This window comes from Ostrinia nubilalis, chromosome Z, assembly GCF_963855985.1.
Source record: "Ostrinia nubilalis chromosome Z, ilOstNubi1.1, whole genome shotgun sequence".
NCBI classification, from domain to species: domain Eukaryota; kingdom Metazoa; phylum Arthropoda; class Insecta; order Lepidoptera; family Crambidae; genus Ostrinia; species Ostrinia nubilalis.
Window position 1 is genome coordinate 27,346,883 of NC_087119.1, and position 27,754 is coordinate 27,374,636.

Consider the following 27,754-nt stretch of genomic DNA (forward strand, 5'->3'; position numbering starts at 1 on the left):
ACAAACCACACACAACATAATAGCACAGGAAGGCGACAAAGCACCTTTCGTCTACTTACACACTATCACAGATTACACACTCACTCCACTTGACAAATACAAAATTGCCACAAATAAGGAATTTGAGTCCGTCTTCCTAATTTGTAGTACTTGGTACGAATTACTTCAGTCATTCACAAACAGGTAGGAAATATTTCAGGAGAAGATTACGTCAACAAACTCATCGCAAACAAACGTTCAAAAGATTTGAATATCTTGATAGAACTTTCTGTTGCAGAAATTGAAGCAGCTAAAGGTGAGGCTTTAAAGCAAAAATTGCATACAAGCAACTCGTTGCACAGCATTTAATAAAATTCACAATATTATACAACTTACACAACACAGAGATAAAATTCTAACTAGTTTTGTCTCTGTACACATACGATGCGGTAGTTCTAAGGGAAGTTATTACAGAGGGTAAGGTTTTGGCTGTTAAACTTTCAAGCAGTGTTGATAAGATAGACTAACAAGTTTTGTCTGTGTACACGTCATACGACGCGGTAATTCTAGTAAGTTACTACAGAGGGTAAGGTTTTGTCTATCAAACTTTCAAACAGTGTTGTTAATATATCTTACAGTCCATCATTCGTTTATATGCTACGATAGCAAAATGCGAGAAAAGGCGAAGAAATATTGCTAAAACAAAAACCTCAGTTTATATGACCTTGTTATCTATTAAAAAATTTTTCATTAGAAGGAAAATGAAGAAGAATAATTAATTTACTTTTAATAATAATATGAAATTTTATTTAAAATAAACGTACCTTTGTTTAATTAATTTATGTAATTGATGCAAAGAAAACGGCCGATGGTGAGGTTTGTTGTTTGTATAGTTCGTCCAATTTACATACCCACTAATTATTTTACAATACATTGAAGATAATCTCGTAGACATTACAACACTTTAAGACAATCTTTATCAGTTGAACGTGCATGAGTAATATGCCATGTTATGAAGTCCATACACTTACATATAATGTATAATTTTTAGTTATTGTTTATCATACAAATATGATTCATAATAATTAGTAAAATAAACCTTAAGCAATGTGTTATCACTTTTGCAGATACAGAAACTTTAGATTTGGAGAACAAACAGCCCCAGCCCATAAAGAAGCACAAGAAAACAATTAAGAAAAAGGATATTTCAACAGAGGAAGATACAGTCGATGCGTCATTAGATAAGCCCCAAAAAACACTAATCGAGGATGCCGATGGAGCGACAACTAAAGAAAAGGCTAATAAAAAACCAAAACTAATTCCGATTAAAATTGAACGTATGGATGTTAAGCTAAGTGAAGCTCAGCATCCTGAAAATGTTGAAGGTCCGCAATTTACTAAACTAAAGTTAAAAAAGCCTTCATTGAAACCTAAACAAGAAGTTACGCAGATTACATTACCTAAGTTTCAATTAAAAAGCCGTATACGTTATGTCAATGATTGGCCACCACAAGACATTAAACCTGTAATAACATATTTAGGAAGTGTAAGACAAAACGGTGAATTATCGAGAAATATTAAAGAAGCTTCAAAAATAAAAAAGAAATCACTGAAATTGCCAGAAATACCAGATTTAGAGAAAGTCAAACTTGAAGAACCTGAAAAAATGGACTTTGAGTACAGTTCTCTTAAATTAGAAAAACCTTGTTTAATCTCACCAGAAAATGCGGAAGTCGTAGACATCACAGAATCACCATCACGTTTAAAGCCAACTGATGACGAAAAAACGCCACTAGAAGATGACAAGGTAGTGAAAACGATTACTCCTACAGAGATGTTGGAGGAACCTAAAGATAACCAAATATTACCATCACGTGACAAGCCAACTGATGAAGTAAAACCGCTAACAGAAGATACTCCCACAGATGAACCTAAAGATGAACAAATGTCTGAAACTGAAGTGAAAGAAGATTTCAGTAAGCCTATTGTAGAAAAATCTGAAACACCTGAAGAGCTGCCACAAAAAACAAGCAAACAAAAGCCTAAAAAGCCATCTAAAAAGGAAGGACATCCACAACCAGATCAACCAGATCTAAAAGAACCAGTAACGTCTACTGTTGAGATGCCAAATAAGGATGTAAAGAAAAGTGAACCTGTGAAAATAATTGCACAGGATGAGCAGCCTGCAATGCAAGAAGATTTAATTGAACCCAATAGCATTGAGAAACAGGTACCGGATACGCCTATTTCGCCCAAGGAAGATAATTTATCACCTATAAAACTCGCAGAAAAGAAACCTAAAAAAACAAAGAAAAAAGAAGTCAAAGAACAAATCACAGAACCTATTAAAGAAAACGTGCCAGACTACGATAAACAGGATGTTAAAGATGATTTTGTAGAAAACGAACCAGAAATTAAGCCTGTAGAAGTTGAAAAACGTACTGAGAAAATCAATGATGATAAAAAGATTAAAAAACATAAAGATACTAAGGCCAAAGATAAATCCGAGAAGCCTGAAGAAAATCTTGTCACGGAAATTGTAGAAGAAAAGCCCGTAGAACCTCTTAAAAAGAAAATGAGTAAATCAAAGCTGACACCTATAACAATAGAACGTAAGACCATTAAACTAAGTCAGGCTCAACACGCTGAAAACGTTGAATCTCCTCAGTTCACGAAATTGAAATTAAAGAAAACAATTACTAAACCAAAACCAGAAAGTGCTACTACGCCATTACCGAAATTTCAACTAAAAAGTCGAATAACTTATGTGCGAGATTGGCCACCTAAAGCTAACCTACCTCTTATAAGTTTCTTAGGTAGTGTACGTCAAAACGGAATTTTATCAAGAAATGTTAAAGAAGCCGCCAAAATAAAGAAAAAAGTTTTTAAACAACCTGAAATACCTGACATCGAAAAAACAGAACTTGAGAAACCAATGTTTGGGCACGAAGATATAATTCAGACGAGAAAACAAAGTGATGCAAAAATAGAGGATGACGAAACACCTGAACAAATCATAGATGATGAACCAGAACAAGTCACTCTTAAGCCTAGACGCCCTAGCGTCAAGAAGTCGGAAGAAATAGTAGATGAAGTCACAATAAAAAAGAAATTGAAGCCTTTAAGAAAATCTTCCGTTACATTGCCAGAAATAACGGAACCTGAAAATGTGACATTCAGACCTAAATCTACCAAAACAAAAGAAGATGTTGAACAAGAATTTAGTATACATTTGGACTCATATGCCGAAGAGGAAATTTCTATGTCTAGTAAAGTTAAACTAAAACCACAGAGACACCCTACGTTTAATGAGGAAGCCAATGAAGCATCGATCAAATTTTACGAGGAAGAAGAAGAAGAAGGCCCTGAAATAGTAGAAATTATGGACAGTGATGAGGACAAAGCCGATGAAATGGCGCACGTTATGATGCCACTAAAAAAGAAAATTCCAACTAAAACTGAACAGTTCGAGGAAATAAGTTCAAGCGTTACGCTTCATAAACCTAAAAAGGAGCAAGATTCCGAAATAACGCAAGACGTTGAAGTTACTTTGGGCAGAAAGCCGAAATATTCAACTGAAAATCAGGAAGAAGTAATATTTGATGTCAAAACACAAAAGGAACAATACACACAAGAAGAATTATCTCTATCAAGTAAAGTTAAACTTAAAGCTAAAAAGAAGGTTACTGTTTCCGAAGCGGCAGATGAGACATCAATTCGATTAACACAAGAAGTAGAAGATGATAGCCAGCAAGAAGAAATTATTATTAGCGAAGCGGAATCTGAAGAAAATATTGAAATGGTTATTAAGCGTAAACCCAAAAAACCGGCATACGAGGTTAGTGAAATAGAAGAACTGAGTGTCGACTTGAAGCCTTCTCGGCAGAAGGCTGACACTTATGAGGAAGAGCAACTTACCATTTTAGCCAAACGAAAACCTAGAAAACCATCACAACTGCAGGGTGAGTTAATTTAGTTAATTCAATTTAAATTTCTTTTTGAAAATATTTATTTAGCACACTATGCATATATTCACATATTAGGTATTTTTTCGTGAACTTGTAAGCAACTACTTTTATAAAATCAAGCACTATACCTTTACGTCTACGGCATGGCAAACAATGGTATTTGAATTAAATAAAAAGAAATAAAATATGGGAGTAACTTGAAACTTGAAACTATAACTTGAAATTGTAAGGTACATTCAAAGCATGAGTTACGAAATGTTTCATCTAATTCTTACTTAACTCAGGTAATTTTATTAAATGTTTATGTTCGGTACACAAGCTACGTGGAAAAATATCCCACAAATACAATTATATTGCCGAATTTTTCCTTTTCCTAATATTATGTAGGTAGTATGCCAGTTGCGAAAATATAAACAAAACCTTAACTTGAACTATGGATAAAAGAATACAGGAAGAAATACTTAAGTTCATAAAAAGGTATTTGTTAATCTTGTTGCAATTGGCAATTTATTATGACTTTATTGATAACAGAAAATGAACTTTATTATAAATGAAACTTCATTTATTAACACCAACAGAGGCAGATGTATCAATGAGTATCGCGAGAGAACAAGAATTTCCAGGTTTGTACCAAAATAAGCAATTCAAATTATGTATTTTCATATTTTAAGCTTTCTTCAGATCAGGCCGAGGCCGCACTCATCGCGATAACCCGAAGATTCGAGCTATCGCGATGTTTGTAGCCGAGTATTCGCGTATACTTCGGTCCTATTTTGCATAGTCGCAAGAACTTCGAGCGGTTGTCGCCCGAATGTTATCGCGATGAGTGCGGCCTCGGCCTCAGAAACCTAATAAACCCATAATTTCCGCCTTAAGAGCGTTTACGTCTAGCGTGGCATGTCAAGTTTAGGTAATTTCGATGCTAGTTTTATTCACACTAAAATAATTATGACTGTGTGCGTGTTCTCACGCTCTATAGTCAAACCAAAATACTTTGATCCACCATCGTAAAAGTGTGCCAGGCTGTCAAGTGACAGCTCAAGGAAACTATAAAATCCTAATCAATAATAAATACGTAAATTCTTTATCAAATAGTAAATTATCAATTAAAGATTTTTTACTATTTTGAGAATATTTTATACAGCCTATGTTCAGCAGAAAAATTTTTGAATTTTAATGGTGAGAGATTTTTTCAAATCGGTTCTATTCAAAACAAACTTTTCCTGTTTACTATTCTTTTTTTATCCGGAAAATGCATAACATTTCATACCCACCAGCTGCGGGGGCAGCTAGTGGGTTATGTGGGGTTCTTCCTACCAGAAGGTGGGTAGCCCCTACACCCACTAAAAACCTGACCCGGTTAACCAGAGTCTCGGCTGAGGCCTCTCGCTCCCCTTTTCCACTGCTTCTTTCTGTGAAAGAACGCTTTCAAAGAAAGTAAGCACACTATGCCATAAGATTATTTGTCTCATCATATATTTTATACTAATGTAGATATTGTTTCCGAAAGCGAGCGGGTTCATTCCGTACCTGTACGCTTCATGCGTTCTCTAGCAAAAGCTGAAAATCAGTGTTCTGCCCTTTTGAGGGTAGTGTTTATACTGAGCTCTTTGCTTTTTGCATCGCTGCGGCACACATCACTCTGACGCAGGGAACTATTTGAAACGCTAGTCATCTTTATCTTATGTTGTTTTGTCACTTTTGTTATGTTGCAATGCAACTGTTGAAATTATTGCTAACCTGTGAACCTGTGTAACAAAATACCAGTGGTGTCACCTAGTGTGTTTCTTGACTAACTTTCGATGCTAACTTTATTTCGATATTGAATTGAATTTCAATAGCAACTATACATAATGTGTGTGTTAAAAGCATTAAAAAAAGTGTGTCACAACAAATAAACAATTTATCTATCTATCTCACGCCTCTTCCCGATTGGTAGGGAGAGGTCATTTCCAACCGCCGCTTGTTCGCTTAGGATGGGCACTGTTGGAGCGTGTCAGACGTCAGTCTGCTGCGGTGACTCACGTGCCAAGACTGCAGTGTTAACTGACAACCATCTACAGGCTCTCGGCCTATACGGTGGAGGAATGGCCCGAAGCACCCATGGCCCGGTAGAACCTGGGTCGCCCTTTGTGTGAGGCGATCATGCCGTCGCCACCCACTCCTCTAATACAGTCAGAACTGCCTCTATGGTGCGACGTAAAATTTGGCTGACGGCCAGGCGTACCCTTCAGCACTCTAGGGCTTAGATCCTCAAGCCTCTACCTTTTGGTTTCCACCTCTCGTGATGCACGTACACGTACATTTCCCCTTGGGACCTATGGTCACCTCGCAACTGGCGTCTATTCTCGGTTGTCGACACTAGCTTTGTCGCCACTGAGGATAAATGGCATAAATAATATCGATTGTCACCAGTGGTGACACATACTTTCCCAGTTGTAGCTACAGGCTTTCTCACAACTTATGTCAAATTAAAAAAAATACATCCCAATTATGCCTAGTGGGGACGTACACAAATATTGACGCAAATGTCATCGTGCATGACATACGTAAAGTAAAAGTCAAGTAAGACCAGATGAATACAAATATTATTAATTTTATTAATAATTCGTACGCGTGGACCTCGTTTTACTCCTTACTTCGTAAAATCTGTTGTTTGATATCATGTTGATAGATGGCGTTTCACGGCTTCCCCCGCATGAATATTTACGAACGTCAAAAACAGTAGTTTGTCCAGCGCTGTAGATTTTAACCAATGACGATAGATTGCGCTTTTTAGACACGTCTTATTTATTTATTGAAATTTATTTGTCACATATCGTCATAAATTATAGCCTATAATTATGTTAATCTGGTTTATAAACAATAATACTGTAAAGTTTCAACAAAATCCGTTCAGTAGTTTTTGAGTGAAAGAGTAACAAACATCCAGACATCCAAACTTTCGCATTTATAATATTAGTAGGATTGTTATACGTCGCCACTAATGACAATATTTTTTTTTCCCATTTATCCTCAGTAGGGACATAGTCAGTGTCCACAACCGGGAATAGACGGACTGCGGATACTATGCGGTATCCACGAATTACCTCAGCCTGTGCCTCAGTGATATCATGCGTTGCGCTTTTTTGAACAGTAGGATGTTCCACGACTACACAGCACTGTGCCATACTCGAGCCCCATATAGGACCATATAACGCGCGACGCAAAAGTATAGTCAGCGACTCAGTGCAGCCGGGCCTCCGAGATTAGGCATCAACCGGCTTAGTGCGCCGGCGGTAGCCAAAAGCTTAGGGGTGAGACGATTCAAGTGGCCGTCAAATGACCACTGTCCAACTAACTACAATCCGAGGTACCTACCGCAAAGATTTTCCGACTGTAATATGTTGTGCATGTTCCCCCTACAACTAGGTGGGACCCTGCTGGCAGAGCATTCCTATTAACTATTCTGTAACCACCTATTTATGGCAAATAAATTATTAGTATTATTCCTCTTTATAATATTAGTAGGTATACATACATAACTTGCTGTTCCAAATTTTCGTCATTCGTTTTCGTTTCATCGCTAAAAATAACTTAATTTTATTTTTCATTACGTCGGAAATAGAATTTGTAGTAAAAATAGACTGTAATGAAAAATAACAATAAAATATTTTAATTACCACGTGATCGCAAAATCTACCACCAAGATTTTGCGGATACACTATAAAAGTCCAGCTACCTGTCAAAGATCAACGTACGCGTGACACATGTCAGCAGAGCACCGAGCGACGTGACCTCACTCTGGAACGCCTCGAGGCGGACTGAATTTGAACGATTCGTGCGCGGCGTTTTATAGTACTTTTCAAATACTCATAGAAAAAAAATTACAATGAATTATTTTAAATTTCAAAGTAAATATTTTTGATAAGATATTCTTCTATAATATTAAGCTATTTTTGTGTTGAATAAAGGAAGAATATTGGTGAAAAAATCACTTTGATTTTTGGGTATTTCACGTTCTTTTAATTTGTGATTTCTTATTGTAAAATGCTTAAATCTAAAAATTTTCTCAGATAACTATTTGCCCAAGGATCTATGCTATAGGATATAAATGTTTGTTAAATCGTTTTCACAGTATTTTTATAAAGATTTCGGCTTGTAAACTGACGCTAAAGTGGAAATTTACAAAACCTGTGTGGACTAATCTTGATAGAATTCTTAAATACTAAACTAATCGCAATATTTTCTCAATTAACTATTTAGACGACGAAATTGCCTAACTATTAATGCCTATAACATATTTGTAGTATTACTGGTTAATGATTGTAACGAGTTGAAAAAGTACTGTTTTTGCGCCAAACGGCGTAAACGCTCTTAATAAAAATCCATAACGCCGTCAGCAATGACATGAGAGCAAAGCAATTTTAATACACATCCGTGCTGTAATTTTGATACCCCACCTTGATCTGGCGAAGTGAATGCAAAGGAAGGTAAAATGCATTGGAATCGTTTCGCTGTTATGGTTTTGCGGCGAAGGTATACTACGCAAGACCTCCTTCCTTAGGCTGGGTTGCACCATCTTATTTTAACTTTGACAAACGTCCAAAATCTGTCAAACTCCATACAAAAAGCACCGGTTATCGTTATATTTTCCGTTAAAGTTAGGTGGTGCAACTCAGCCTTAGTAATTTATACTTACATTTTGGGCTTGATCCTCATTCGCTGGTAACATTGGGTGGGAACTTATCTGTAAGATTTCTAATGCCCCTTTTCACCGTCAATCAAATTTTTAAGTGACCCCTATGAAAACAAAATTCCTGATATGTGTTAGCATAGGAAAAATTAGGGATCGATGGTGAAAACGGGCATAAAAGTCATCGCATCGGTAAATAACGACCTCTGTTTACGAGATAGCGTTAACTAAAACTTTATGGACCGAAACCGGTGTAAACAGTCATAAAGCATATCTTTTTTGCAAACACCCGTACTCCAAAAAAACGGGATACTGTTGTCTGAATACACAAGACTACTGATGTGCATTACTGGATCCGTTAAAACTGGATTACCGTGAGAAAGGGCCCTAAGCAAGCGCACTTAACTCTTATTCGTTTTATAAGCCTGGGTTGCACCATCTTACTTTAACTCCATACAAAAACACCGGTTATAGTTACAGTTAAAGTTAAGGTAGTGCAATGTGTTGCATCTTTATGCATTTCTAGAAATTGTAAGGTACCGACTAATTCTAACTACCTACCTACTAATCCGTCTTTCTTCTTGTTTGTTGTCATTTTAAATAAAATATTGCTGCATATTTGTAATGCAATACAATCATAACTTTATAGAAACCCCGCTCGACGTACGAAGTGGCGACACTGTATTTGCAGTTTATTCATACGTGGCTGAAACTGATGAAGCAATTAACCTCGTGGAGGGTGAACGACTATACATACTAGGTAAGGATTCAAGCGAATATTCTGTCAAAGGGCAAGATAATCTAGAGTTCGTTAGGTACTAGTAAAAATATTATACTATTTTATAGAATGCCTAAAATTAATGAAATCGATCGAATGATCAGAAATCGAATAGATAGATTTTAACCGAAATGTAACTTTCTTTTGTTTATTTGTAGAAACAACAAATCAAGATTGGTGGTTCGTTCGCAAACATCTGACAGAGGAGAAAGGCTGGGTTCCTGCACAGTATTTGATGGATGAAGCCAACTATACACTGTATTTACAGAAAAAGTTAAATGAGAAAATCGATAAGCTTCCTGTATTTGAGAGTAAGTATTTATTGGGGTTGAAACATACAATTTATTTAAATAAATATCCTTAGACATTTTACACTGCGTTATCTAGTTCCCAACTACTCGTATAACCAGACAACGGATATATTTTTTCTAAACACATGCATAATGTTATTATAATACATAGAAAACACCCAGACCAATACAAACAGATGTGGCATCTTCAATTATATTAACATAGAAGATGTCACATTGTCGTCGCAAATGGACGAGATATGTTCATGCACCCACATACGTAGTGGTTCGCGTACGCGGACTACAATTCCAGAGGTCGTGGGTTTGATCCCCGCACAATATAAATATTTGTGTGCATAAACAGACCAGTCCTGGTAAATTTTCTATGTAAAACAACCTAAAAAAGTACAATAAGTATGTTTATATCGATTGTCTGCCTGGAACGCATAGCATTATGAGTTTTGTTTAGTTTGAGACTGAATAGGGCAGCATAATATAATGTCCAAGATTTTTTAAACCTTTTTAACTACGTAAGTTTTTGTTATTTAGAAGTAAATAAATGATATATTTTTTTGTTATAGAACCAGCATCAGAGGAGCAAGCTAAAGCTCCGATTTTCGTAGAGAAATTGCGACCAAAACATACACCTGATGGTTCAACTGTACAATTTGAGTGCCAAGTAGAAGGGTATCCAAGGCCACAAATAACATGGTTTAGACAAACTGCTATTATTAAACCATCACAGGATTTCCAAATGTACTACGATGACGATAACGTCGCTACTCTTGTTATTCGAGAAGTATTTCCTGAAGATGCGGGTACCTTTACGTGTGTAGCCAAAAATGCTGCTGGATTTGCATCAAGTACTACCGAGCTCGTAGTAGAAGCTCCTCTTTCAGATCACGGTTCTGAAATGACCATTTTATCAAGAAAGAGTCTTTCCCGAGAGTCGTCTCTGGCTGATATCTTAGAAGGCATACCCCCAACATTTTCTAAAAGACCAAAAGCACAATATGTTGATGAAGGTTCACAAATATTCTTAGAATGTAGACTGGTAGCTATTCCAGAACCTGATATTGCATGGTTCTTTAAAGGAGAAGAAATAATCCCCGATGAAAACATATCAGTGGCTACTGAATCGGACATGCATATGTATTGCAGTGTGCTAAAAGTGTCAAATGTTAAGAAATTCCAAGAAGGGACATACACAGTTCTAGCGGTAAATAGGGAAGGTGAAGCTAGTTTGCCTATTGTACTCAAAATAAAAACGGGTCAAAAAGAAAAACCACAAGTGATAGAACCATTAAAGAGCATGACTATAAGAGAAGGTGAAAGTGTGGTCTTAACTACACAAGTTGTTGGGAATCCGCAGCCAAAGGTTACCTGGTATAGAAACAATGTACCAATAAAATCACAAACTACAAAAACAGACGGCGACACACATACTATAACAATAATTAAGCCCAAAAAGGGCAAAGACGATGGTGTTTACAGTTTAAAAGCTGTCAACTCTGAAGGATCTACAGAAACAAATGCTGTCATAACCATAGAAGGTAAGCAGCTTAATTAAGTTAAGCCCAGTTTATGAAATTAATAAATACCTACAGCAGATTTCAAAATAAACATTGTATACAGGGTGTTAGGTAAATGGGTATATGAGCCGAAACTAGCCCATGTTAACATGGTCATATAAATGGTATGGTGAAGTCAGATATTTGATATCATCATTTCAATTTTTTTAATTTTCATACAAAATAAATTTTATAAAATCCGATTTGTATGAAAATTAAAATAATTAAAATGAAGATATCGATTTTCTGACTTCACCATACCATTTATATGACCATGTTTACATGGGCTAGTGTCGGCTCATATACCCATTTACCTAACACCCTGTATAAAAATATTCGTATAATACTAAAAATAAATTACTCGAATTCTCACTAATCGACGTTTTAAAATTTATTCGTTGAAAAAATCGAGGCTTAGTCACATTAATGTGTTTTGTAATTATTTCAATATTTCAAATTCAATTCATTGTAATTAAGTAAAAAGTACACTTAGATTAAAACAAAAAAGGATTAGGATACGCCGAATCTTTTTAAGACATTTGTGATATTATTACATTATGGTGATTAGTGTTTGTTTTATAATATTTCAGAACCCACTGAGGAAAATGCAGAACCACCTCTCTTCATCAACAGATTCCAAGAAATAACTGTCAAAGAAAAAGGAACTATAAAACTAGTGGCAAGAGTTACAGGAAATCCGGTGCCAACTATTACATGGTACAGAAACAACCAAATCATTACCCCATCGAATACCGTCACTCAAACTTTCGATGGAGAAAATATTCAATTAATAATAACGAACGTTGATTCTGAGATCGATTCTGGTGACTACAAATGTGTCGCCTCAAACAGCGCAGGCAAAGCATCTCATGGAGCTCGTGTGACAATCGATGTTGATAAAGTAACTTTTGTTAAAAACTTACAAAATATATATGAAATTGAAGAGGGAAAGACAGTTGTCTTGGAGTGCCAAACATCTCATACAGTGTCGACCAAATGGTACCATAATGATCAAGAACTTAGCGGCATGGATCACAGAGAGATTATACAAGAAGGACGAACTCACAAATTAAGAATCAAAAAGACTAAGTTAACTGACGTCGGAATAGTCAAATGTGTTGTCAAAGGACAGGAAACAAGCACAAAATTAATAGTTCACGAAACCATTCCTGAGTTTGTACGTAAGTTACAAGACTTTGAAGTGAAAGAAAGAGATATTGCTATCTTAGAAGTTGAAATCAATTCAGAAACGGCTGATGTATTTTGGGAAAAGGATGGAGAAAGAATTAAACCTAAGAAAAATAAGTATGATTTAGAAAAACGAGGCAATGTACGTAAGCTCTTCATTAGAAATACCTCAGTGCACGACGAAGGAGAATATACTTGTATACTACGTGACGACACTTGTACGGCTGAGGTGACAGTTGTCGAATTACCTCCTGAAATAATATCAAGGCTTCAAGATCAAAAAGTTAGCAAAGGTAACAAAGCTATATTCGAAATAGAACTGACTAAAGGTGACGCATTAGTTCGCTGGTTCAAAGATGGATCAGAAATTCAATTTTCCAACCATATACAGTTAACTATTGATGGCAAGAAGCAGAAATTAAAAATATATGACACTGACAGTAGTGATGCTGGTGAATATTCATGTGAAGTGGGCAGCGACAGATGTGCAGCTAAGCTGACCGTAGAAGAGCCTTCAGTCAATTTCGTACTTAGACTTCCAGAAGTTATTGTAGTTCCTGCTAATACTGATGCTTACTTAACAGTCGAAATACCTGATGAGACACAAGAGGTAATATGGTACAAAAAGAAATCCGTGTTGGAAGACACGGAAAAGTATACACTTATATCAGACGTCATGAAACGTACATTAATAATAAGAAAATGTACTGAAGAAGACCAACATGAATACTCTTGCACATTATTAGATGCCAAGTGTTCCACAAAACTGATTGTAGAAGGTATGTTAAAAAAGCTAACTGTACTAAACAAGCATATTTTTCATTTCACCGGAAATATTTATATGCGCATCAGTATAGTGATATCTAATTATCTACTTTATGGTTTTTCAGTTCTAGAATCTCCACCTCGCATTGTTGAGTACGATAAGGAATACAGAGTAAAACGAGGCAATGATGTGGTTCTGAATGTACAATATGAAGCTATACCACAACCTAATGATGAATGGGTAGTTAATTCGAAAATTATTAAGAAAACGAAGCACACCAGACCGCAAATCGATTCCGTGTGCGCCAGCTTAACAATTAAAAAAGTTGAGCATACGGATGCCGGAGTTTACAAACTTAGGCTTGAAAATAACTGCGGAGAAGCGGAAGTAGACGTTTCCGTCGTGGTTTTGGGTACGTTAATCAATAAAAATTGAGTTATGATTATTAGTTTGAAGCTGTGCAATTAATAATATGATTTTATTCATCAGATATACCATCACCGCCTGGAAAACCAAACATTTTGGAGACAAGTGATACGTTCATCAACATTTGTTGGGATGAACCATCGGATAAAGGTGGATCGGAGATAAACTTCTATGTTGTGGAATACCAAGAAATAAATACATCAGAGTAAGTAGTTACGAGTAATAGTTTAGAGAGTTTCATATTTTTATTTTTTTATTCATACATGTACATATTTCTTTAAAATCGAACCATATTTAATGACGCTATTATAATTTAATTGCAGATGGATATCTATCGAAAATATAACTAAAACTCAACATGCTGTGGTCAATTTAAAAAATAAATCTTCGTACAGATTCCGTGTATATGCTATTAACGAAGTTGGTGTAAGTGAATGCTCAGAATCGACAGAATATGTCAGAGTAGAAAAAGTACTTAAGTTCCAACCACCTACTGTTGAGAAGCCACTGAAGGATGTCATCAGTGCACCAGAAGAAGATGTGGAGCTGGTTTGCATATTTGGTGGTATTCCACAACCCCAAGTGACATGGGTAAAGGACGGTATGAAACTAACAACCGCTAAAACTTCATATGAAAACAGAGTAGCTACTTTGGTCGTTACTTCTTCAGAAAAATCAGAAGGGTTATATCAGTGTATTGCAACTAATGAACACGGTGAGGCTGAAACATCATGTAATTTGGAAATTCAATTGAAACCTATTATTACAATACCAGAAAAAGACATAAACCAGAAACGCCGTGTAGGTGAAAAATGGTCTATAACGGCTAGTGTTAAGGGTATACCTACACCATCCATCTGCTGGTACAGAAATGGCTCTAAAATTGAAAAATCAAAGGAGATTCAAATATCCTCTACAGAGGAGACCAGCACCATTACAATATCTCAGTTAGAAAGAACTCATACTGGCAAGTACACCATTGAAGCTCAAAACAAAGCTGGCACAAGTACGGTTGAGCTCTCACTTCGGGTTTATGGTAAGTAAAAAACATAGAATACTAATAATCTAAGAAAAATCATTTGCCTCCTAGATTCGAGTTTACCAATATTCGGTTAAACCTAGATTTAAAACAGTCGTAAATGAGTACTATTGAATATATTCCAATAGATTTAAATATAGATTTATAGTGTAAGGGCTCATACATTTCATCGCATTAACATGAAATCGTAATAAATTATTATATAAAAAATCGTAATAATTAATTGGATATTGTATTCAGGAGTGTTCTCTTTAGGGTTCCGTACCTCAAAAGGAAAAAAGGAACCCTTATTTAAAGGATCACTTTGTTGTCCGTCCGCCCGTCCGTCTGTCAAGACCCTTTTTCTCAGGAACGCGTGGACGTATCAAGCCAAAAATACCAAATACTCAGGTCTGCTGTCTCATGGAGTTGTGAAAAAATCAAACTTCTAAGCCAACGCAATCAAAAGATACAGCCGTTTATGCCGCTCCGCATTTTTCGACACTCGCAAGGGAATCAAAACCTACAGGGTACTTCCCGTGAACTCAGAATCTTGAAATTTGGTACGAAGCAACGTCTTATAGCACAGATTAGGGAAAAATAGCAAAAACCGTAAATTTTAGTTACATTATTATAATAAAAATAATTTTAAGCTTACTACCCCTTTCCTCATGAACGCGTAGAGGTATTAAATTGAAATTCATATTAAATACTCAGGTATATTTTGAAACATTTAAGCTGTAACAAAATCAAAGTTATATACCTACAGGTTTGTACGGAACCCTCGGTGCGGGAGTCCGACTCGCACTCAGTCGGTTTTTTTTTAAACTATTACAGAATTTTATGGTAGGTAAAAAGAATCAATTTCACTAAAATTAAAATAATAATTTATTAATCGTAGTAGTGAGAGTGACTGACTGTTTTGGTTTTTATGGGGTTTATCTTATAAATACCGTTTGGGTTCTTGATGGGCTTCTCAAAATTTTGACGGGAAGTGTCTGAAGCTATAGTGACTCGACCTAATGTATGAACTTTAAAAATCTGGTAATATTTGCATATCCATTTATGTTATCAGCCAAATGTTTTTTGCTCTGAGATCCAGCACAGTTCTCAAAACTGATAATAATTCTAGATGACAGTGAGCGCCGTAGCAAATCCAAATCACCAGAGGAGGAATATCTGGGTAATCGTTTAAGAGTACAGATGTCCCCTAATACCCTCCGAGAACCTACGCTAATTACGTTTACCATTTATTTAATGTCATTCTGACAGGATTGAACCAATTAACAAGACCTTTTTTTTTATTCAATCATTAAACTGAAAACCAATTAATCAATATTTTAATTAACTAAGAAAGCTCTCCCAATGTAAGTACTCTCTCTCTGACTGTTTGTACTCGTATCTACTTTAATAAAGTTTTTTTTTATCTTTTTTCTACTTTTTAAATAACCACAACATACAAATTACATGACTACCAAAGAACTAGGTAAGGTCATCTTTCCTTTTATTCAAAATATTCAAACAGAAATCTTATTTATCTGAAATAATTTAACTGCCATCGTTACAGCTGCCCCATGTACAACAATAATGAACATTTAGGCTGGGTTGCACCACCTTACTTTAAAAATCCATACAAAAAACACCGATTACCGTTATAGTTACGGTTAAAGTTAGGTGGTGCAACTCAGCCTTAGTGTTTGATCAATTCAGTATCTTAGTCTAAAGCAGATAAATCAGGGATAATATTATATGACACACGATTCTAAATTAAATGAAGTAAGATAGACTTGCTTTAAAAATTAATATGATAATTTAAGACCGGGTGGACATAATATTTTTATGATAATATGTTCTGATTTGTTGGATTTGTCTGCGCTCCGAATTGAAGGTAATTGAAATTTAAACCGAATTGAAATATACCTACATAAGATATTTACACCGCCATCTTCCACAATCGACACTTCAAGCACAAAACAGATAGGTACTTTCTACTTCAAGTTCCACAATTGACAACATACGTTAAGATTAAGTTTGGCGGACCAGTTATGTATTACTCTAAACCAGTGGTTCTTAACCTTTAAGTCATGAGGGACCATTTTACCAAATTTCTGTCTTGTCAGGGTCCACCTCATAATCATAATCGGTCAAAAGTAAACCAGTTTAACTGCAAAAATCAGTTAAAAGTGGTTTTGACTAAGGCGTGCAAGTGCACTTCGTGGACCACTTGGAATGCCTCCAGGGACCACCAGTGGTCCGCGGACCACCGGTTAAGAACCACTGCTCTAAACAAACATAATAATAATGAATATCCTTGGACACTACGCTTTTAGCCCCAAACTAAGAAAAGCTTGTACTATGGGTACTAGACAACGGATTACGGATAAAATCCGGATAAATAATATTATTACTTTTTTTGTAAATACATACGTATTAAAGATAGAAAACACTTAGACCAATACAAACAAATATGTTTAAGTTCATGCACACAAATGTTTGTTTCGTGCGGGAATAAAAACCCGCGCCCACTGGCATAGCAGTCTGTATACGAACCAACACCAAACGGCCGGCAACATACAAATGTTTCACAATGACACAATAATAAAAAGAAATATTCTGGAAAACTAAGCAAATCGTGTGCTATAATTAAGGGTACCTGATAATGGATTATGTCACCGTGAAAATGTGTAATAAATAATTTTTAGTCTGCACTCTGTATTAATTTTAACTGTGAAAACTTTGCCTGTATATCAAAATTGTTTATTTCCCTAATATAGTATATAAATAAATAAATAAATAAACTAACAGTGGGTTAGGTTATATTAAATCTAAGTACTAAATCTAATCATTATCTGATGAAGTTCACAATTTTACGGTGATAAAATAAACAAACAAGTTTAGTTTATAGGTACTTTCTTTTGTAAATACCTACATACATAATGAACATAGAAAACTCCCAGACCTATCAAACAAACAAAATATTTGTATTGTGGGGGGATCGAAACTGCGACCGTAGTAGTCCGGTACGGGAAGGTTCCCGAATAGGTTTCGGTATACAATTTAAGCATTTACACTAACAAATTAAAACTATTTCCAGATCACAGAAATATTTACCTATCAAGCCATGGGTTTTAATTTTTACTTTTAATAACAAGCGATCAGTCTATTTTATTTTATATTAAGTTGTTTTGCATTACTGCCCTTACATTACTGTAAAGTTGAGCTAAATAGTTACTAAATCTGAACATCAAATCACTGATCGTTCAGTGCATGTGGGTTCCGGGCGGTTAACTCATTTATGTCCCATACTTGTCCCATAACAACTCCCACAACAAATTATAATATAATGCAAAATAATTGTATTTTGATGGATTGTATCCACCAGTAGTAATATTGGTCGGTGAAGAATGACAATTAAGTCTAACAAACGAGTTTACCATACCATAACAGACTAGACCAGTTTACAAATTTAGTATAATATTTTCAGACAAGCCAAGCAAGCCTGAAGGGCCAGTGGTTATGAGAGAGATCAGTCGTGAGTCTGTGACGATTGAATGGAAGCCGCCACTAGACGACGGAGGATTGGAGCTGACCAAGTATGCCATCGAGAAGCACGAGCCGGAGACGGACCAATGGATCAAGGTGGCAGACGTCGACAAGAGCGTCGAGACCTACTGCATTCAGAGGCTAAACGAGAACTGTGAATACATGTTCCGTATAATGGCACAGAACCCCATCGGCTTCTCAGAGGCTCTGGAGAGCGAGCCTATAGTGATCAAGACTGCTCTAGGTAAATCACCAACATTTAAATATTATTGGTATTACTTTTTCTACTCATATTATACCTACTAGGTGTTTATTTGTGAATCACATCTTATTATCCTAATTTTTTTGCAAATAATCAATTTTGTGACAAGAATTGAGCTGTTTTTCCCTAAATTATGACAAAAGACATTTTGATGTGACTTAATTTATAGTACTTTATATTTAATTATGGATTTCCGCATATTTATTTACATACATCACTATTTTTTACAGACGTTCCATCCCCCCCACTTGGTCCGCTCGGACTGTACGGAATAGACAGCAATTCCCTGACCGTGGTGTGGTACCCATCGGAGAGGAACGGCGGGTCACCCATCCTCGACTACAGCGTGGAAATAAAACAAGAAGGCAAGAAATGGAAGCAAGTGGCCACCGTTAACGAAACTCAGGCCAAAATTGAAAAACTCAGTGTTAATACTACATACCAATTTAGGATATGCGCAAGAAATGAAATTGGTACTAGTCTACCTTATATTTCCGATGAAAAGATTACCATAGGAAAGACTTTATGTAAGTACAATAATAACTAGGTATAACTAGTAACAATACTATGTAGGTACTCTAGGTTTTTATAGAAAAGAATCAGTGCGTCACTATCTAATCTAGACGTACCTAAGTATTTGACGAATTTAGGTTCTGTATCGATGATGCAGATGGTGTCCTATTAACTAAATGTCAAAGTCAGCGTATAAATGCATAAACATTTCATTTCTCATACTTACTCGCTTTTGTTCCTATAGTATCCCGAATAACAGTTTTTTTTTGTCGCGGAGGAAATGCTTTGCGTACCGTCACCACTGTCGGGGGACAGGGTGGTGTGTGAGACTCCCGGCGCACTGAAAAAGGCGCTGCTCCGTCCTGAAAAGGACGCATACCCACTAAAACCTCCGCGACGTTCCGTCATCGCCCAAGTGGGAGTGTCGCGAGTACCTATCCGGCCGTAGCCTTAGACTTCCGGAACAATCCAGAATAACAGTAACCTAACCCGCATGTAGAGTCTTAAGTACCTACTTAATATTCCAGACAGCCGTCGGTTTAATGGGTTGTTATGGATAATTTTCGAAATAATTTATGAAGCTAGTACCGACGAGCTGGTTAGAATCTTGAAAGAACGAAAGTTTTGCACTTGACCACTGACTCTCAAATGTTAACTTATAATAATTACGATTACGAACCTATTACGTTCTTTGCGCTGCTTCTTCTCAATACCCATTTGTTGTCCCGAAGCAGTGGTAGGGTTAAAGTACTAGGACGTGTTAAAGAGCTCTTTATAAGCCTAGTTGCAAAATAAACGAATTAGAATTTGATTGGTTTGTGGCCTACAGCGCCCCCGTCGCAGCCGCGCAGCTTCGTGGTCCGGGAGACCACGTCCAGGTCCGTCACGCTGCAGTGGGCCGCGCCCGAGAGTGACGGAGGAAGCGTCATTACAAGTAAGTTTCCATTTTTAGCTTTCATTCAATATAATAAGCACCTACCTAACTATTTTGTTATTGACACTGAGCTCTAAGTCAATGGGCTAGTAAAAACTACCTTCTTTATTTTCTATTTTTTCACTTCACTATTATGATAAACTTATTTAATTTAAAACAAAGATGGCAAAAAAATATGGAAAAATAATAGGTAATAAAGTAGGCATTTTAACATACCTTCACTTCATGTCCCACATACTCTTTTTGGCCCAAAGGTTGACTTGAAGACAATTCCACATGCATTAAGTTTGCCTTTTGTACCATAATACAATACCTTACATAATAAGTAACTAAACTCAACTTGTTTTGTCCAAGTATTAAGCTCAGTCGAACTGATAACTTAATATCAAATAAACCTTGAAAATATTAAATGCAAAGAACTGTGTCTTAGATCTTTAATAAATAATATTATCATAAATACATATTACTATGTAACCCATTTAACACCCAGAAAGTCCAGAAACTAATAGGAGTCTTTGATGAAAATAGAAATTTAAAAATAATTTCCCTTTATCTAAATATTGAATAGAGTTACAGAGTAAAACATGTTTCCAGATTACATTATCGAGTACAAAATACTGAAAGGCAAATCATGGAGCAAGGTAGTGACCGTGAGTGGGTCAGTGTACGAGCACTGCATAGAGAACATCAAGGAGAAGGAGCTGGTGTTCCGGATCTCAGCAGAGAACGCTATCGGAGTCAGTCTGCCCGCAGAGTCGCAGACTGTGAGCTTGGAGAAGCATGCGAGTGAGTACAACCATCCAGGCGCGGATCCAGCCCTCAAAAAAGGTTGTGGGCACAGCCACCAAAAATTAGCAAAGTGAGAGTTGGATCACTACATGCCCGGACATTCATACATGCCTATCGATCTTATTAATAGATCATAATTAAAACAAGTAAATTAGGGTTGTGGGCATGCCCACAGTGCCCACAACGGTGGATCCGCGCCTGCAACCATCACAAGTAGATCAATCAATACTATGAAAATAGTCTAATTGATAGATCGTACGAAATGTGACATTCTTTTTATTATGTAATCAAACTATATTATTTTTCTATTACTTTTGTTATTAAAACAAGTTTAAGCCTGAAAAAATCACCAGCATTTTTTATGAAATTATTTTATGAAAATTATACCCAAAGAAAGAATTAGACTCAAAACTGTTCAGAAAACCAAGACTGCATTAACAGTTTAGAAATAATAAATTCAGCTTCAATAAGTGCTTGTTTTAATTGTTTTTGGCAAGACTTTAAACTCAGATTATTAAGTATGGTGTTAATGTTAATGTTGTATTTAAAACCACAAATAATTGTGTACATGTGGTTGAACTTTTTAAGAATTAATTACCTAATTGGTAAAGATAAGTATGTCATGTAGTAGTTTATATCATAATACACCCTTATGAAGGTTTCCCAATTATTTGACTCAATGCAACTGAAAGGATAAAAAGTTGTTAATAACATTATAACACACACAAGGAAACACCTTTCAGAGTTACAAAACAAGCAAACAAAGTCCCCTATCACAAAAAAAGATGTTTGAATCGAATAAAAATTAACAAGACAAATATTTCAGCCGTACCATCACCGCCTACCGCGCCGCTGGAAATCCGCATGGTGGGCAGCAACATCGTCATGACCTCGTGGGGCACGCCCGAGTGGGACGGCGGCGCGCCGCTGCTCGGCTACAACATCGCCATCAGGGACGTCACCAAGACCATGTGGATGGAGGTCGGCAAGGTCGACGCCCACACGCTCAAGTTCGCCATCAGAGACTTGAACGAAAACCACACCTACATGATCAGAATCTACGCCAGGAACGAAATAGGCATCAGCGAGCCGCTGGAGTCCGATGAGCCCTTCAAGGTCGAACCTGGAGAAGGTAAGAACTATCCAATATAAATTTAATTTACCTCTGTATCAATCATTTCGGCAGTTTATAGTTATCCATCCTGTTTTTTAAGCATTTTTAAGCACTCACAAGTCGAAAACTATAAACTTCTTTTTTATGCACTCTTTCACACGTAAACTTATTGACACTATTCCAAACACTTGATTTTACAGTAATTAGATACAATACACTGTCCTAAAACTTAAAAACTAAAAGTTTCTTGCTTTTTGCACGTAAACACGATTCCCGCGCTAAAACTATTACATACAACTGTCAATGTCATTGCAATCAATGTCATATTTGTCAAACCATAGACAATTGTGTTCCTTTCCACGTATATGGTTCTTTCCGTGCGGTTTAAGGTTTTATTAATATTTAATTTTAGATTTTTGTAGAAGATGTAGATTGAGTAAAAATCTCTAATAAAAAAATGAATCGCAAAATGTGTTGGTAAGCGCATACCTACTCAACAACGCCTGAACCAATTTTACCTATTCTTTTTTTTAAATGTTCGTTGAAGTCCAAAGATGGTTTTTACGGCGAGAAAAATTCGAACAATTTCCGAGAAAACGGAAAGCTAGTAAATGAATAAAAATCGATATCCCCCATTCCTAGATGAATTTCAGTAAAGATTGGCAGTTTAGTCTACAAGAGTGTATTTTTTTTTCTAAACAGAATTAAATTATTTAGTAAGTAGAGCGGATATTACCGAATCTGAGTGTGTCTGAGGTTAATTCTTCTTTTCAACCGACTTCAAAAAAGGAGGAGGTTCTCAATTCGACCCGTATGTTTTTTTTAAAACTATCTATTTAATATTAAAATAGTAGGTAGGTATAGGGAAATCTTCGTCATGAAGAATTTTTCCATGATTTGTTGTTTACGAAATAATAATAATAATAATCGAAAATCGTCGCTTCGTAGATTCACATGCTGACGAAGAGGCTGGCGAGCACACGGAGGCTACGGAGCCCACGTCGTTCAGCACGCAGACCACGACGTCGTGGCTGCGCGACCACAACATGGACGCCGACATCCGCTCGTACGCGCGCGGCTCGCTGCTGCGCCGCGACGAGTACTTCTTCAGGATATGGCATTACGCTAAACAGCTGTTCAAGTAAAGCGACGCCGTCGCACAAACGATTACCTGTGATATTTAACGACAAATTGTTCATAGTTGGCGGATTGCAGTGTTTAGACGTAATCACATGTCAGGCAGTGCGTCCAACCTCGATTTTATTATTTTGTAATTTTCTAAAGCGATTTTGATACTATGATAATTTCAAATATTTATTCTAGATAAGATTTAAATTATTTATTTATTTAATTTATTGTACCTAATAGTAATTCAAAATTTCTGATACATAAGTTTGAATCTCATTCAATAAAATTTACGGGAGACGTTTTTAAATATAGGTGCACATTTTCGATAAATTGAATGAGGTTCGAATATATTATCAGAAAATATAATTGAAAATGATAATTTTAATAAAATATTTTATATCTGTTAACAATGACCCTTGCAGTTTTATTATAATTATCTTATCTGAATAATTGGAAAATAATATAACTATCAAGAAGCTTAAACTTTGCAGGCGAAAAAAATGTGGTGCCACTTCAACCACAATCTTTTCCGTTGATTGCGGATGCTTCGGATACGTAGCTTAGTACCTTTTATTATAGTAGATAGTAGGTATGTAGTAATAGGTAGCTAGCGGATTTATGGTGGGCTGAACTTGATACCTACGAAGTAAAATACTTACATCGAACGAAGTAAGCTAGAAGAGGAAGCAACAACGATATTGCATATCACGGGGAAGCAAGGAAACAACTTTTTGAACCATCACGCTCTGACTGTTTATATATTCCATAATTAATTCTAAATGAACTGCCTCAAACCCATTTTCACGACTAAAGTAGGTATACCTACTTACTGATAATCAGGATTATTTCCATGAATAATTTCACTTAAGGCTTGGTACCTATTTCTGCTAAAGTAGGTATTTCGCGCTGTCAAAATCTGCGCGCGCAATACTTCGCCGAAGACAGCGCGCCAAAGAGCTCTCGCGGCTACACAGTATAGAAATACGCAGTTTAGAAATACGCAGTTGGTTAGGTTAGGTTGACTTCCTTCCGTTCAAGCGTCACACTCACAGTACTTTCTAATACAAATCATATCCAAGTGATACAAATTAAAACAACTTTCAAAATTTTTGGGAATATATTTTAGAATCGAATAAATATAGAATATAACTGCCAAAGTAAACACGGTTCAAAGAGGCTAAAAGAATTTCAAGATTACGTCACCCGACCTATCGGTAGATCCTCGGGAGCTTGAGCGATTGGAAAAACATTTTATGACCAGTTACTCGTTGTAGCGATTATTTAGAGCTTGGATAATAAATTATAGTTGTTGCAATTCACAAAGCTTTGCATGTGGTTAATTACATTAATCAGTACACGCATCAATTTTGTTCAGTCTTTTTGTTTATTAATAAATAAAAATATCATACTAAAATAGCGTACCTACATATTTGTTTGTATTGGTCTGGGTGTTTTCTTTCCATAATTTATGTATAACGTATGTACGGGGCTCTGTATCGAAAATCACTATGAGCAATGAGCATCACACACTGTTACCTGGAGTGCATTACCGCAGCAAAATTTTTATAAATGTTGTGCTTTAGAGAGTCGAGAGTATAGCAGATAATTAGTCCATCGTGAGCAGAAATTTGTCCACTAATAGCAAAATTCGTTCAAATTATAGTTTTAAAGTTATTGGCTAGAAGATTCTTTTATCTTGCAGCTTAGACCTTTAGCTACAGACCTTAGACAGTATTTTTGAAACATTCTTACGCATGGTGGAGGAAGGGACGCTCTAGCAGTGGTTCTTAACCGGTGGTCCGCGGACCACTGGTGGTCCCTGGAGGCATTCCAAGTGGTCCACGATGTGCACTTGCACACCTTGGTCAAAACCACTTTTAACTGATTTTTGCAGTCAAACTGGTTTTGACCGATTATGAGGTGGTCCCTGACAAGACAGAAATTTGGTAAAATGGTCCCTCATGACTTAAAGGTTAAGAACCACTGCTCTAGAGACTCAAAACTACAAGGATACACATGAACTCCAGTTTTAAATCCGTTGATATCTGCTGCATCTGCCATGTTTTTGGCTATAAGATTCTTCTATCTTACGGCTTTAGCTACAGACCTTAGACAGTATTTTTGTGAAAATTCTTACGCATGGTGGAGGAAGGGACGCTCTAGACACTCAAGTCTACAAGGAATCACATCAACTCCAGTTTTAAATCCGTTGACATCTGCTGCATCTGCCATCTTTTTGGGTAGAAGATTCTTCCATCTTGCAGCGTAGACCTTTAGCTACAGACCTTAGACAGTATTTTTTTGAAAATTCTTACGCATGGTGGAGGAAGGGACGCTCTAGACACTCAAGTCTACAAGGAGTCATATGAACTCCAGTTTTAAATCCGTTGACATCTGCTGCATCTGCCATCTTTTTGGGTAGAAGATTCTTCCATCTTGCAGCTTAGACCTTTAGCTACAGACCTTAGACAGTATTTTTGAAACATTCTTACGCATGGTGGAGGAAGGGACGCTCTAGAGACTCAAGTCTACAAGGAGTCATATGAACTCCAGTTTTAAATCCGTTAACATCTGCTGCATCTGCCATCTTTTTGGCTAGAAGATTCTTCTATCTTACAGCTTAGACCTTTAGCTAAAGACCTTAGACAGTATTTTTTATTATTTATTTGTGTCAGTGTGCTCTTCTGAAGAGTGTAAGACGATTGTATGTAGGTACTATTAAAATGTAATTTTAACTCATTGGTTTTGTCTCATATTTGAGGAATGTACTATGTATCATGAGTAGAGTCTTCGTTTAAAAGGATGCGAACGATTTAAATTTCAATAGGTAGACAAAATTGATTCTTAATTATCAAAAATTTAAGCTTTCTCCAATAACACTGATATTATTATACTGTGACTCATCAAAGTCATCATTGTCAAAAATATTGACAAATCGCGAACTGTCACGGCCAAAAAACTGACACGCGTCCGTCCTCCGTAAGCGCCACCGCGCGACTGATTGAGATTGTCCAAGCCGTCATGGACGATTTTTTTCACATTTTTTAACATAGTAACTAAATAAGACGCAATATAAAAATTTCATCCGTTAAAAGCCCTCAAGTTATTTCTGAACTTTAGTTTAGTAAAAGATTTAGAATCTCAAATCGCTTATTTTAAAAATAAAACCATAAATAGAAAACGAATAGAGGTAACTTTGGGAATATATTCTATCGAGTCAACTTCATCAAATCGTGTTTCCATCCGTTAATAGCCCTAGAAAATATCCTCAACTATGCCCAATAAAAATCTTAGCCTTTAATTTTACTGTTTAGTACCTCAAAAATGAAAAATGAAAACCTCATTTTCGCCATTTTCTCTGCTACCCGGCCTTAAAAATATTACGATGTAGATGCAGTAGTGTTAAGTACGCGTACGGTATAGTACCTACTCCTGAGATTACACTATCGCTAAGATTTTAAATAAAAAAAACCGGCCAAGTGCGAGTCGGGCTCGCACACCGAGGGTTCCGCCGTACAAACGTAGCGGTTTACAATTTATGACGTATTAAATCAAATTACTTACTTGATTCCGTTGCGAGTAGTGGCGAATTTCAAAATATGCGGTATGATTATTTTTTATTTATTTATTTTTCCTATATTTGCATTATAGGTAGGTACCTACCTCAGCGTTTTGAATTTTTGCGTTGATTTAGAATTTCTCACAGTTTAGAGGCAATTAGATTTAAGAAGTGTTTGATATGAATTTCAACTTTAATATCTCTACGCGTTCATGTGAAAAAGGGTAGGTAGTAAGTTTATAATTATTAAAAAAATATTTTATGTCATGTACCTAAGCAAAAATAATATTTTAAATTTTATATAACTTCAAATTTATCATTTTCGCAATTTTTCCTTTATCTGTACTATCTAACGTTGTAGGTTTTGATTCCCTAGCGTGTGACGGAAATTCGTCTAAGGTGTCGGTATAAACTGCTGTATCTTTTGATCGCGTTAACTTAGAAGTTTGATTTTTTTACTTCTTAAAGGGACAATAGATCTAGGTATTTGGTATAAATTTCAATTTGATACCTTTATTCGTTCGTGAGAAATAAGGTAGTAAGTTTCATTTTATTAAAATATTTTTATTATATTATATAACTAAAAAAATGTAATTTTCGCAATTTTTCCTATATTTGCATTATATGACAATGCTTTATGCCAAATTTCAAGATTCTGAGTTTACGGGAAGTATCCTGTAGGTTTTGATTCCTTTGCGAGTGTCGAAAATTTGTTGAAAATATCGACATAATCGGCTGTATCTTTTGATTGGCTTGGCTTAGAAGTTTGATATTTTCACAGCTTAAAGGGACAATAGACCTGAGTATTTCATGTGAATTTCAGCTTGATACGTTCACGCGTTCTTGAGATAAAGGGTCTTGACAGACGGACGGACGGACAACAAAGTGATCCTATAAGGGTTCCGTTTTTTCCTTTTGAGGTACGGAACCCTAAAAAGGAAAATATCTTAAAAATGTACTCACTCTTTTATTCTTCTTCTTCGTCTTGCTTGCTCTTTTCTTGTAATAAAAACTTATACTTAGTAAATATAACTCTTTTACCTACTCTTGTTTAGGCACGCGATAACCGCGCGGTTTCCAGGTGGTTCTCAAGGGACTGCGAGGCGCGAGGCACTGAGGAGGCGGTAACCGTGCTCTTACGGTTTGATGCAAATTTTAAACAAGAACTGTCTAACAACCGCGCGACTATCGCTGTATTTTCGTTATTTTTAGGTTTTCTTACGAGATTAAAAAGGTTTTTAAATAAAACGCTA

General features: G+C 36.1%; 1 protein-coding gene across 11 annotated transcripts in view; it reads left to right on the forward strand.

Moving 5' to 3' along the window:
* LOC135086950 (titin) overlaps positions 1-23,355 on the forward strand; it is a 117,165-nt gene extending 93,810 nt beyond the window's left edge. For 10 of the 11 annotated variants that reach the window (XM_063981773.1, XM_063981777.1, XM_063981778.1 and 7 more), the window contains 15 exons: positions 1,107-3,941; positions 4,526-4,570; positions 9,272-9,382; positions 9,559-9,711; positions 10,272-11,243; positions 11,852-13,228; positions 13,340-13,627; positions 13,705-13,846; positions 13,965-14,677; positions 18,144-18,446; positions 18,695-18,991; positions 19,807-19,911; positions 20,506-20,697; positions 21,527-21,832; positions 22,763-23,355. In XM_063981773.1, the coding sequence (XP_063837843.1) occupies positions 1,107-3,941; positions 4,526-4,570; positions 9,272-9,382; positions 9,559-9,711; positions 10,272-11,243; positions 11,852-13,228; positions 13,340-13,627; positions 13,705-13,846; positions 13,965-14,677; positions 18,144-18,446; positions 18,695-18,991; positions 19,807-19,911; positions 20,506-20,697; positions 21,527-21,832; positions 22,763-22,959 (8,036 nt within the window). In that variant the 3' untranslated portion in view covers positions 22,960-23,355. The remainder of the gene's footprint in view (positions 1-1,106; positions 3,942-4,525; positions 4,571-9,271; positions 9,383-9,558; positions 9,712-10,271; positions 11,244-11,851; positions 13,229-13,339; positions 13,628-13,704; positions 13,847-13,964; positions 14,678-18,143; positions 18,447-18,694; positions 18,992-19,806; positions 19,912-20,505; positions 20,698-21,526; positions 21,833-22,762) is intronic. The other variant, XM_063981783.1, reaches the window with a different exon arrangement.
* Positions 23,356-27,754: the final 4,399 nt, after the last annotated feature.